This window comes from Triticum dicoccoides, chromosome 2A (assembly GCF_002162155.2).
Source record: "Triticum dicoccoides isolate Atlit2015 ecotype Zavitan chromosome 2A, WEW_v2.0, whole genome shotgun sequence".
NCBI classification, from domain to species: domain Eukaryota; kingdom Viridiplantae; phylum Streptophyta; class Magnoliopsida; order Poales; family Poaceae; genus Triticum; species Triticum dicoccoides.
This window is the reverse complement of record NC_041382.1, coordinates 211177204-211189089: the sequence shown is the minus strand read 5'-3', so window position 1 is coordinate 211189089 and position 11886 is coordinate 211177204. Positions and strand designations below refer to the sequence as shown.

General features: G+C 44.7%; 2 protein-coding genes across 2 annotated transcripts; one reads left to right on the top strand and one right to left on the bottom strand.

Annotated features, from left to right (window-relative positions):
* The first annotated feature begins 2496 nt into the window (after positions 1-2496).
* Positions 2497-8659, top strand: LOC119354260 (probable mitochondrial import inner membrane translocase subunit TIM21). The gene is made up of 7 exons (XM_037620972.1): positions 2497-2700; positions 4289-4357; positions 5190-5365; positions 6279-6457; positions 7324-7372; positions 7461-7580; positions 8074-8659. The coding sequence occupies exons 1-7, from the start codon at positions 2580-2582 to the stop codon at positions 8230-8232; spliced, it is 873 nt and encodes a 290-aa protein (XP_037476869.1). The 5' UTR covers positions 2497-2579; the 3' UTR covers positions 8233-8659.
* A 177-nt stretch (positions 8660-8836) lies between these two features.
* On the bottom strand, positions 8837-10360 carry LOC119354259 (probable long-chain-alcohol O-fatty-acyltransferase 5). The gene has a single exon (XM_037620971.1). It carries the CDS (start codon positions 10328-10330, stop codon positions 9317-9319), a length of 1014 nt encoding a protein of 337 aa, XP_037476868.1. The 5' UTR covers positions 10331-10360; the 3' UTR covers positions 8837-9316.
* Between the last annotated feature and the right edge of the window lie 1526 nt (positions 10361-11886).

Below are 11886 nucleotides of genomic sequence, written 5' to 3'. Positions count from 1 at the left end.
AAATTCACATGACTAGTAATAGCAAGACTTCTCCCATGTCCTCAGGAACAAACGCAACTACTCACAAAGCATAAACATGTTCATAATCAGAGGGGTATTAATATGCATATAGGATCTGAACATATGATCTTCCACCAATTAAACCAACTAGCATCAACTACAAGGAGTAATTAACACTACTAGCAACCTACTAGTACCAATCCCGGACCTGGAGACAAGAATTGGATACAAGAGATGAACTAGGGTTTTGAGAGGAGATGGTGCTGATGAAGATGTTGATGAAGATTGCCCTCTCCCGATGAGAGGAGCGTTGGTGATGACGATGGTGATGATTTCCCCCTCCGGGAGGGAAGTTTCCCTGGCAGAACAGCTCCGCCAGAGCCCTATATTGGTTCCGCCAAGGTTCCGCCTCGTGGCGGCGGAGTTTCGTCGGAGAAGATGGCTTCTTATTTTTTACCCATCGAAAGACTTCATATAGCAGAAGATGGCCACCGGAGGGCCACCAGGGGGCCCACGAGGTAGGGGGGCGCGCCCAGGGGGTAGGGCGCGCCCCCCACCCTTGTGGGCAGGGTGTGGCCCCCCTGGTGAACTTCTCTCGCTGAGTATTTTTTATATATTCCGAAAACGTCTTCCGTGAAGTTTCAGGACTTTTGGAGCTGTGTAGAATAGGTCTCTAATATTTGCTCCTTTTCCAGCCCAAAATCCCAGCTGCCGGCATTATCCCTCTTTATGCAAAACTTGTAAAATAAGAGAGAATATGCATAAGTATTGTGACATAATGTGTAATAACAGCCCATAATGTAATAAATATCGATACAAAAGCATGATGCAAAATGGACGTATCAGTGGCTCATCATCAATCTCAACCTCAGGCACTAGGGCCTTATTCTTCTCATTTGCATAGATGTTCCTAGTAGATATCTTGGGAGTTGGTGCCTTGGGCTTGGACTTGGGTTTGGAGGGAGCGGCAGACTTAATCGCATCTGACATGAGCTTCTGAGTCTTTGCTGGTGGTGCATCAGCAGTAGGTTCCTCATCCTCCTCCTCATCATCATGATCATCTTCTATCATGGAGGGTTTGCCAATGACACAAGCAATTGTCTTCCTTGGCCTCTTCTTCTTGCTGGCATCAGCCTCTGCATCACTCGGCTCCTCAAGTGTGAAAGTCATGGTTTCTTTGGGAGCCGAGGCTTTGCTAGACTTTGATAGAGGAACTTTCCTTACAGTTGTCCTGTCCTTGGCACTTGGCCTGGTGCTGGCAGAAGTACCATACTCTTTCCTTAGCACAACTCTTTTCTTAGATGTAGCCTCACTTGCCACAGAGTCTTCGTCTTCATCATCTGAATTCTTATTCTTCCTAGTTCTTGTAGCAGCCTTTGGCAGATTGCTAGGAGAAGTTTTGGTGGGGCCGAGTTGGGAATTTGGGTTTGGACATATTTGGATAGAGAAAGTGCCTGAAGGTTTTGGAGCAATATCACTAAGCACTTTGAGCAAATAGATTATTAAGCAACACCTCATCCCCTTTTAATAGTATTGGCTTTTTATGGACTTAATGTGATCTTGGATCACTTAAAAAATGTAGAGTCTTAAACTTTTGCCAATCCTTGTCCTTAGCTTTTTGAGGGGTCCACATCTCTAGTCCATGTCATGACAATCATTAAACATTTGAAATATTTATCTTGAATAGACATTAGTTCAGTGAGATATATGTTGTTATGAATTACCAAAACCATCCAAGGGTTAGTTACACTTTTAACGCAGAAAAATAGAAAAAAATGATGAAAAAAAGAAAAAGAAACACATGAAAATTTTCTAAAACCAACAAGGAACCTTCTCGCTCTTGCTATTGGCGAAGTGCTGGTGGTTCCTAATAGGTTGGCCCACCTTTTGACACTATTAAGCGATCTAAGGGATACGTGTCACTAGCGCACATACATCCACCTGCTGGTGGTAGAAGCAAGCCGAAGCTAGTTACTGGGCTAGACACCGGGGTTTTCTTCAAGCTGATGTGAAAGCTCAAACAAACTGGAAAGGGAGAATGCTTAGCCACAGCCGACTGATAATAGCGCGGGCATCGACGCCTCCCTAGGGCACGCCACGTCCTTGTAGACCCCACACATGGCTTCCCCATCGACCTTATCTTAAAAGGGAAGCAACATCCCCATCTCTTCCTTCCAGCATAAACTCTCTCTCTCTCTCTCGCGCGCGTGTTTACGAAACCGTTTGACCATTGTTAAGGTTATGACTGACTAGGCGGTAGAGCGGACGGATCGCAACCGTATGAAACAATTTGACCATTGCAACAAGGTGTTTGTTGCAAACCAAGCGAGCACAACATAGTGCTTATGCCAAAGGCTGGCTGACTTGGTAATAGATCGGTCGGCTGTCTCAGTGTCATCCAACGGCTGTGGAGGCGGCCGACCGTAGTGCCCAACTGAAAAACGCTCTATCCCATCACAAAAAGAAAGGAGAAAAGAAACTGGAAAACGATCTAAAGTCGTCTAAACCCCCTGGAAGGAGGGAGGAAATCCCTAATAACCCCCGGTCGCCTTTCCACGGCGAAAGGTATCCCGGCGGCGATGGCGGCGGCTGCGGCAAGGTCCGGATCCCGGCGCTTGTTCTCCATATCCGCCCTGGTGCCACCGAAGCCACCGACCCTTCCCCCGAAGGCAGATCCCTTTGCCAGCCTCTTCGTTCCCGGTTTGATTCTTTCTTCCCCGTCCCCTTCTCCGTCTTCCATTATTTCCGCTTAACCACTCTCAGCTTTCTTCGCATCTAGAGATATACGCTTTGCTAACATGGGAGTGGTCTTGCGGGATTACCACAAATTGGCTAGGGTCAGGTAGCTGTTGTTTTGGCTGGGCAGTTCTCTAGTGAGGGCTTGGTTATATAAGCTGGCGTCTCGGACATTACGCAACTTTTTTGGTAGCATGTTCACAAAGTTTACATATTGAGCTGTGCTGTTGCAGCATTGCTTATTCAAGCCCTGCATTATTCTATGGATTCGGAGTGCTTTATGATTACCCTTTTTATTCAATTATATAGATCTAATAGCTTGAAAAAAAACATACAGAGGGTACCATGGAATAGTTGCAAATCATAGACATGAATTATGTTGAGTAACCCAAGCATACACATGTTCTGGCATTGTTCATGTGATGCAAACTAATCGCACAACTGGTTCTTATAAACTAATTAGCGGGAGAGTTGTAAAAGGGTATCATTTCATGTGTACCATCATAGGAAATGAACTCTGTTCTGCATCCATGGATGGCTAACTATGAACCATATGATGAAATTGTCTGATTTTTCTGGAAGAGTTAGACCTTGTGAAAGATACTCCATACCTTGCTTAGATGGTACATAAAGATGGACCTATACACGAATCCAACCACATTTGTTCAATTTAGTCTCACGCCAGACCGCGTCCTGGCAAACTCTATGGGTTTTCTGTTTATCTGTGACAAAGCCTACAGCAGAGCACTGTGATGTTAGATGAGCATCTTTCTCTTGGAATCATAAAATTCTGCATGATCATGGAATGGAAGCTGACCACTCCTCTGAGATCCTATCATTCAACTGTTTGAGCTGAGACTACATATTGAAACTGAAAGATCGGTTGAATCAATGATGGACTAGCAGAACAGCGGCCCAGTTTGCAGGATGCATAATCCTGATTCTAACTACAATAGCAATCCCAACACTCCACTTTCTCTTTAGGTGCCTCTATTCCATCTTTGGTTTCTTCTGCTTCTCACTGTCAACTTTATTATTTTCATTTAACATACCATCACCAGCAGCGAAGGTGGTGATTGACTAAGCATCAGAAACTAGACCAGTGATGTTGCCCACTAGCAAATACCAAATAGGTGAGCAGTTCATGAGGAGATTGTGAAATTAAACCCAAATATTCGGTTATCTTAACTTGAGGCTGAAACTTCTCCAGTCTTGGTTCTTGCTTTATCCTACATGTGCACACAAGAAACTTTATAACATGGAAACCAGAAAATACTTTAGAAAGTACCAATTAAAGCCAGTGTAGTTATATAGACACTCTTGTGAGTACCATTTAAAGATATTGCAGTAACAGTGCAGACTTAAAATTTATCATAAGTTGTAATTAAATGCGTTAAATGTATTTCATCATATAGTTCCGCTTTCTATTTTTTGTCTTTTATTACACTTAGAAGTTTATGTTTGTTGCCCCCGTTTGAGTTGTTTCCTTTCATGTTGAACCTTCTGCTGTACGTAACGTCTGGATTATCATAGTATTAACAATGATTTATAGGGTTAGGCAAGCGAACAGCAGCTGATGGACTTAGGGGAGCTTTTGCAAAGTCTGGTGAAGTTGTGCATGGTATATTTTTCTTATACATTTAAACATTCATTCTTCACATGCTTGTATTCGTGAATGGTTCTGACACAATTGAGGATTAAAGTACAGCAAACAGATATAGCAAAGCACCGTAATTTATGTCTTGAGTTCATGCTATTCAATTTTACCAGAACTATTGCACAAATATAATGTAGTCAGGATTTTGTTGTTTTCTGCTAACACCTTTTAGCTGTAACTAATCCATCGTATAATGGCATATTCTGCCATTACCATGTGTCTATGCATAACTTATGCCTTAAATTCATGTATAATTTTCAATTTTACCAGAAGAACTATTGCACGAATATAATGCAGTCAGGATTTTGTTGTTTTCTGCTAACACCTTTTAGCTATAACTAATCCATGGTATAATGGCACATTCTGCCATTACCATGTGTCTATCCATAATTTATGCCTTAGATTCATGTAATTTTTTCAGTTTGCCACAAGAATCATTAAGAATAGCTTCCATACACTTGTTTAGCGAATCTTCCTTGAAAATATTTGACAATTGCAATAGTACAAGTATGAGTTTTCTACCCTTGATCAAATCAGCTAGAATGAAAAGGTAAACGTGAAACTCTAGAAGCAAAATTAGAAGGCAAATATAAAACTTGCCTTGTTTGCCTTCTGTACCAAACTAATGGTAGATGGATATTACGTATTATTGTTCTGCCTGTTCTATCCTTCAGTTAAGTTGGGTCTGCCAATGTGAATTGCTCCCCGTTTCCATTCAAAATGTGTTAACTAACTATTTGACTTTTCTGTTCTTTGTTGTTAAATATGGACTGACAGTTATTTCAATATCGTGCAGGTTCTCTTTTGGCAAACCTTCCAGCATCATCTGTAAAAAATTCAAGGTGGTATATGATCAATGCAAACCGTTCAGGTCCTTTGACAGTGCGTAAAGAATACCGCAAAGTACTTCCTTCTTTCATAAGGCCATCTGCATCTTACTCCACACAAGCTTCAGAAAAAAGACCAAAACAGGTTTGTTAGCTAGTTCTGTTCCCTGATCTAATTTATTGAATATTGGTTTCTTGTGATGACCGTTGGTAGTTTTCAGCAGTGACTGACAGTGTTGTCAATTGTTTGAACATGCTACTATAAACTATGTATTGGCTGTGGAATATAGGAAACTATTAACCATGTCATTGTCCCCTCATTACCATCTGCAGTAGCGACTAATGATCAGTTGTGCATACACATGCATAAGCTTTACTAGTTTTATTTCATGTTCATAAGATTAAATGCTGTTGGGATCAGTGCATCAGGAAGCTGCTGCATCGTTATTGATCAATGCATATGCATTAGCACCTATAATGTGCTTTCGAACTATTTTTGTAGAATAGATTGTTAGGAGTTGCTCAAATGCTATGAGAATAGAACGATGTTGCATATACTGAAAAGGTTCTGTTTCATTGTTCATATCAGTATAGGTAATTGCTAGGTGCTTAATCGTCTTTCCGATAAAGCATCTTGATGTTGTGATATCAGATAACAAGCTCCTCGTTTACCTACACAAGATTTCTTGATAAGGCATGAATTATTGATCTAATAGGGAAAACTAATTATGTTAGTTATAGACTACAGTTTATCTGAAACTCTGGAATCTTGTCTATTCTCTTCGTTTATTCATTGACAACAGTTTGCCGCAAAAGGGCTGAGTACTGTGTATTTTCTCTCCCCTCAACAATATTAATCACCTAACACCTGCATTTTCAGTTTTTGAGGCCCATTGTTCATGCATTTCTTCGTCTACACTTTAAATTTAAAGGAAACTTTATATGGTTCTGTATAGTTGTTTCCTTTTTCCTATTTCGTGAACATATTTTTCTTATGGTGCATGCCACCTTGGGTCATTTTTTTATTGCTTATAGAAGACTGCCACCTTTATCCTCAGGAGAAAACAGACTTGACGACTGTTGAAGATCCCTTTAATGCCCCTACCTACAATATACCTGAGAAGCCAGTGACATTTGTCGAGGGCGCCTCTTACAGTGTTGTAATACTTGCTGGGCTTGGAGTTGCTGCATTGGCTGGATACTCTGTTTTCAAAGAGCTTATATTTGAACCAAAAGAGTATGTATTTTGTGTTTTTCTGATTGAACCTAAGATGCCAAATAGCGCAACTAGTAAGAAACATGATAATACATATGGCCATATGGGCATGTTTACTGCCAAAATTTGGAGTCCCCATCACTACAATAAAATATGAAAATGTGTTTCATGATGGGTCTAATGACACAAATTTGGTATTGTATAAACTTGGTCAAACATGGACAACTTTGACTTTTGACAAAACTAGTACACCTTATATTTTGAAACAGAGGGAGTATCAGATGCATAAGATAATAAGTAAATCAGGCAGGATTATCAAGTATGCGACGACTGATAACCTGCTAAACAAAATCTCCACTGTCAAGTTATTTACTTGGTCAGCTTCAGGGAGAAGCTGAGTACCAGGAGCAGACCAGGTTAATAAGTACTCCCAAGATATGCCAACAACAAAGTTGGTTATGAAAGAGCACTTAGTTTGCTGCAAGTTTGGACTATCTACCGTCAAGTATATCAACCAAGCAATGGGGTTGGCACAAAGTACAAACCAATGGAAGAAATAGCATACATGTGTCAGCAATAAATATACTAAGAGAAAACCATTGTATTGTAAATGTTGATATTTTATTCCGTAGTCTAGGTCAAACATATATATGTTTGATTTTCACAAAATTGATGCACCTTGTCTTCTGAAACGGAGGGACCGGGGGAGTAAGAAGTTTTGTATTTTTTACCGCCTCTGTTTTTTTTTTCATATCACAGGGTTATTGTTGTTGCTTTATGCCTGAGCATGCCTCTGTAGTTTACGCCATTCTTATTTCTGGAAAATGCCTGTGTTATTCCCTTGCAATGTGAATGGGAAATTGCCTAATGTTGCTACCATTCTACAGGTACAAGATTTTTGGGAAAGCTCTAGCAAGAGTTCAGAGTGATAGCCAGGTTTGTGGCTGTTCGTGTTATTTCTGTTGTCCCCTGGCATATTTGTTGTTCCTCTCTTAGTATACTTGGTCTCTCGCATGTTTGTCAGGTTACAGCCAAAATTGGTTACCCTATAACTGGTTATGGTACGGAATCCAGAAACCGTGCAGCTCGGCAGCGCATCCAAAACAGGGTTTGGACAGATGAGGATGGTGTTGAACATGTGGAGGTAGCATAAATTCCTGTCTCTAGTCTCTACAGCCGTGTGTTCTTTGATTATGCGGCTTGCTTGCACATCAAGATAATGGTAGCTAAGTCAATGAAAATGGACAAGTTTACCGTGAGGGGCTGCAACAGTTAGGGTGACACTTATTCTCTGACAGTTCGTTAGCAGCATATGGTAATGAACCAATGACTCCCCTTGGCCAGGAGCAAGCTTCCAAATGACAACATAGGGAGAGAAACAGAGATGAAAGCAAACAAGATTTTTTTTCCTTCTAAAATCAGTCTCGAGACATGATTAACGATAATACTTACTAGTAAAGAGAGTTTTAGAATGTAGTGGACCCTGGCAAGTTTATATGCTTTCAGATGCTCTACTAATTGGGCAAGCAAGGGACACTAGGATGGCATTGATGTGAATTCACGTAGTAATTTACATAGTTGTAGCGGCAAGTCTTTGAAGTTGGCTGATCAGTTGAAATTCACATGCATCATTTCAGGTAGGCTTTCATATCCGAGGGCCGCATGGAGCTGGAAAGGTGTTTGCGGAGATGTTCAAAGATAGCTCCGACAGGACATGGAAGTTCACGTTTCTTCTCGTCGAGATTACGTCACCGCGACCCGCACAAATCATGTTAGAATCTTACCTACCAGCATAAGGATGCAAGAGACAACATCAGCCGGCAGTGGCACATCCATGCGACACTTCATTTTACATCCCATCTCCAATGGCCTGAATCTCATGTTAAATACCCATCCTCGGATTAAAGAAGTTGTGAATTTTGAACTTCCCCGAAAGCATAAGTAGGAGGAAGATGAACCATCAGAGTTGCTGACCATCTCTAGTATCTTAGATATGGTGTACCCTGCAAGGACCTTGATGTTGTTGCTTTGTTTAGGTGAAAAGCGTGCAGGCACATGGTATACAGCCCATCTTTCCTGATGCTCCTCAAAACATGGGACGGAGCGAGTGATCCTTCATCTATCGAGTTTTGGTCCCATTTCAGGCAGTTTTAATGATGCACGTGGATTTCGTGCAAGCCTCCAATGATGTCCAAATAGCAATAATACTATCTGGTTACATTACGACTCTCAAGCCTGGGGTTCCAGGCATGTATGAAGTGATCTTCAATACAAGTGTGCATGTTTCTTTAGCATTGCTATAAAATCCAGTTAAAGCCTAGAGACGGTAAAAGTACAGATCAATAGTCAAACTACGGCATTATTTATTTATTTTGCGGGGGGAACTACGGCAATAAACGAAAGTATTTCCTCCACTGGAATGGCGATCAATTTTTTGGAATGACGATCAATTTGAGTTCTATACTGTTTCAAAAAAAAATTGAGTTCTATACTATTCGCGTGATGCTTAACGATGGTCCTTTGCACCCCTTTGCGGGTGTCAAAAGGGGAAACGATAATATGCCTGCCTGGAGAACGAGATCACGAAACTTGTTTTCTTGCCCTGTGATGCTCCCGTTTGTGCGGTGTATAGTGTACACCACAGCAACCACTAGTACATGACAATCCCATGACCAAAATGCATTCGCGTACTGCCGCGAGATGAGATTCTAATCTGGCCATCTGTGGAATGGAAATGCGCCGAAATCGATCGTGATTTACGGACCACGACGTGATTGTTCCCTTGGCTGAAACCAAACTCGATCGGAATCGCCATGGCGGAACTGCCAAACTCAAAGTACAGCCTGCCGGCTGCCGCCATGTTCCTCGTGAGGTACACCATCAGGTCCAAACCAGGCGTGCCGCCAGCCTCCGCACAGCCGCCTCCAGCAAGGCCAGCATCCCCTCGCACTCGGCGACGATGGCCTTGTCCAGCCCGCTCCGTATCACGGGCGCGAAGAAGAGCCAGGACGCGGTCCCCGTCACGAACGCCAGCGTGGCTGCCGTCGCCGACGCGCGCGGCGGCCGCCATGTGCCGCCCCGCCGCACCCACCGCCGCTCGGCCACCACGCACGCGCCGTGGAGGACGAAGAACGCGGTCACCTCCCCCGTGCCGGCCTCGAGCGTGATGTAGTAGAACATCACCTCGTGCATGAGGCCTGACACGAGGAACGTGGCGAGCACGCCGGCGGAGTAGCCGAGGCGGGCGCGCACGGGGCGGTACACGCTCGGCCGGAGCGCCCCGGGGACCATGAGGTTCCACCGGCGGCCCCAGAAGTCGCGGAGCGACGAGGCCAGGTACGGCCGGTCGAACTGCGGCTCCAGCTCCGTGCCGAGGAGCGTCCGGGCGAACGCCGCGGCGGACGCCAGGAAGAGCTCCAGCATCAGGTACACGTGCGCGCCGTCGAACGCGACCACGGCGTACGCCGGCATCCTCGCCCGGAGGCCACGGAGCGAGACGAGCGCGGCGAAGAGGGCCGCCTTGGCCGCGTAGGAGAGCAGGAACCCGGCAGAGAGGGACCGCGGCGAGGTCAGCGCTCCGTTCCGGACATTGATGGGGAGCGCGGCGCAGGCGGCGAAGCGCACGGCTGGGAGGGCCGGGTGGAGCGGGCCGTGGCCGGCGGCGAGGAGGAGCAGCTTGAAGCCGCAGAGCCAGACGAGGAAGAAGGCGGAGATGGTGCGGAGGTGGATGGAGGAGAAGGTGAAGGGGAGCACGGGGAGGAGGAGGAGCACCGGGAGGAGCGCCGCGAGGCGGGGGAGGCCGGGGCCCAAGCGCGAGGCGGCGAGGCGCGCGTAGGTCATGGCCGCGGCCACGGCGGCCGAGACCAGTGCAAGCCTGACTAGTTCGGACGCCATCCCGCGCTCGATGAGCACAGCCGCTGCTGACCTGCTGAGATCTGGATGGACTCCAACGTCAAAACGATGATCCAATGAAGGTGTAATGCCAAACCAATGATCTCAAGAAAGATTAAAGAAAGGCGAACGCTTTGGTGTGTGATGCTTATGTTTTTTTTATGAACCTTCGTCATGCACTATTCATTTTGTTATTCCCTTCGTTTCAAAATATAATGTGTCCTCGGTTTCCGTGCTTCAACTTTGACCATAAATTTAACCAACGAGACTGACTGCAGCAGGAGCAAAAGTTATACCAATGAATTCGTATTCAAAGAAGTTTTCAATTATATAATTTTTGCTCCCGTCACAGTCGGCCTCGTTGGTTAAATTTATGGTCAAAATTGAACCTCGAGAAGTAAGTTACCTGAAAATTGAATTTGAGTCAGTCGATTTTTGTGGCCATTGATTGTTGCTTGAAGATTCGTGCTATCTTTTATTTTTCTGTTACTAGTAAATGAGCACGTGCAATGTATGTTGATATTAAAAATTAACTGTACGTTGATATTAGGTAGGATATCAATTAGGTGTTAATTATGAGATTAATATAGATATTGATATTTGATATGCTATCAATTGCATACTCAACATGTTGGAAGCTCACCATTGCAGCAATCTAGGTCGTTGGATTGACATGGTTTGATGACCAAAATTAATTGAATCTACATCTTTGGGTCTCTTCATATTGGTATAGATATACATGTTTTTTATGTTATGTGGTGAGTCAATAACTTAATGGGTCAAGGCCCGTTGTAACACCCCGGATGTAATTTACCTAATATGTACTCCAACTCTTGCCGTTTCCGGCGCTAAGTTATTTTATTTCCTCGGGTTCGGGTTTTTGTCTCCGTGTGTTGTTGTCGTTGTCATGCATCTCTTATCATGTCATCATGTGCATTGCATTGGCATACGTGTTTGTCTCATGCATCCGAGCATTTTCCCCGTTGTCCGTTTTGCATTCCGGCGCTCCTATCTCCTCCGGTGGTCATTTCTACCTTCTTTCGTGTGTGGGGATTAAACATTACCGGATTGGACCAAGACTTGCCAAGCGGCCTTGGTTTACTACCGGTAGACCGCCTGTCAAGTTTCGTACCATTTGGACTTCGTTTGATACTCCAACGGTTAACCGAGGGACCGAGAAGGCCTCGTGTGTGTTGCAACCCAACACCCCTTCAATTTGGCCCAAAACCCACCAAAACTCTCTCCATCATCTAGAGCGTTCGATCACGACCGCGTGGCCGAAAACCGCACTTCATTTGGACTCTCCTAACTCCTCCTATGCCTATATATAGACCCACTCCTGAAATTTTCGGATCTCTCCACCCCTAACCCTAAAAAAAATCAGCTCCTCCGCGCACCGGACGTGTCCGTCCCGCGCCGGACAACGTCCGCCGCCGCCCGTAGCCAACCGGGAGGTGTCACGTGTCCCGGCCGGCCTCCTCCCGCCGCCGGCCCGCCGGGCCCAAGGCCGGCCCTCTCCGTCCCGCGCCTGGGCCTCGCCTCCTCCTCCCGAGCGCCTC

Excerpts from the sequence above, each read along its gene's own strand:
- LOC119354260 (XM_037620972.1), top strand. The coding sequence starts at position 2,580 with ATGGCGGCGGCTGCGGCAAGGTCCGGATCCCGGCGCTTGTTCTCCATA. Across the intron at positions 2,701-4,288 it reads TGCCAGCCTCTTCGTTCCCG|GGTTAGGCAAGCGAACAGCA; the intron begins GTTTGATTCTTT and ends AATGATTTATAG. Across the intron at positions 4,358-5,189 it reads GTCTGGTGAAGTTGTGCATG|GTTCTCTTTTGGCAAACCTT; the intron begins GTATATTTTTCT and ends AATATCGTGCAG.
- LOC119354259 (XM_037620971.1), bottom strand. The coding sequence starts at position 10,330 with ATGGCGTCCGAACTAGTCAGGCTTGCACTGGTCTCGGCCGCCGTGGCC.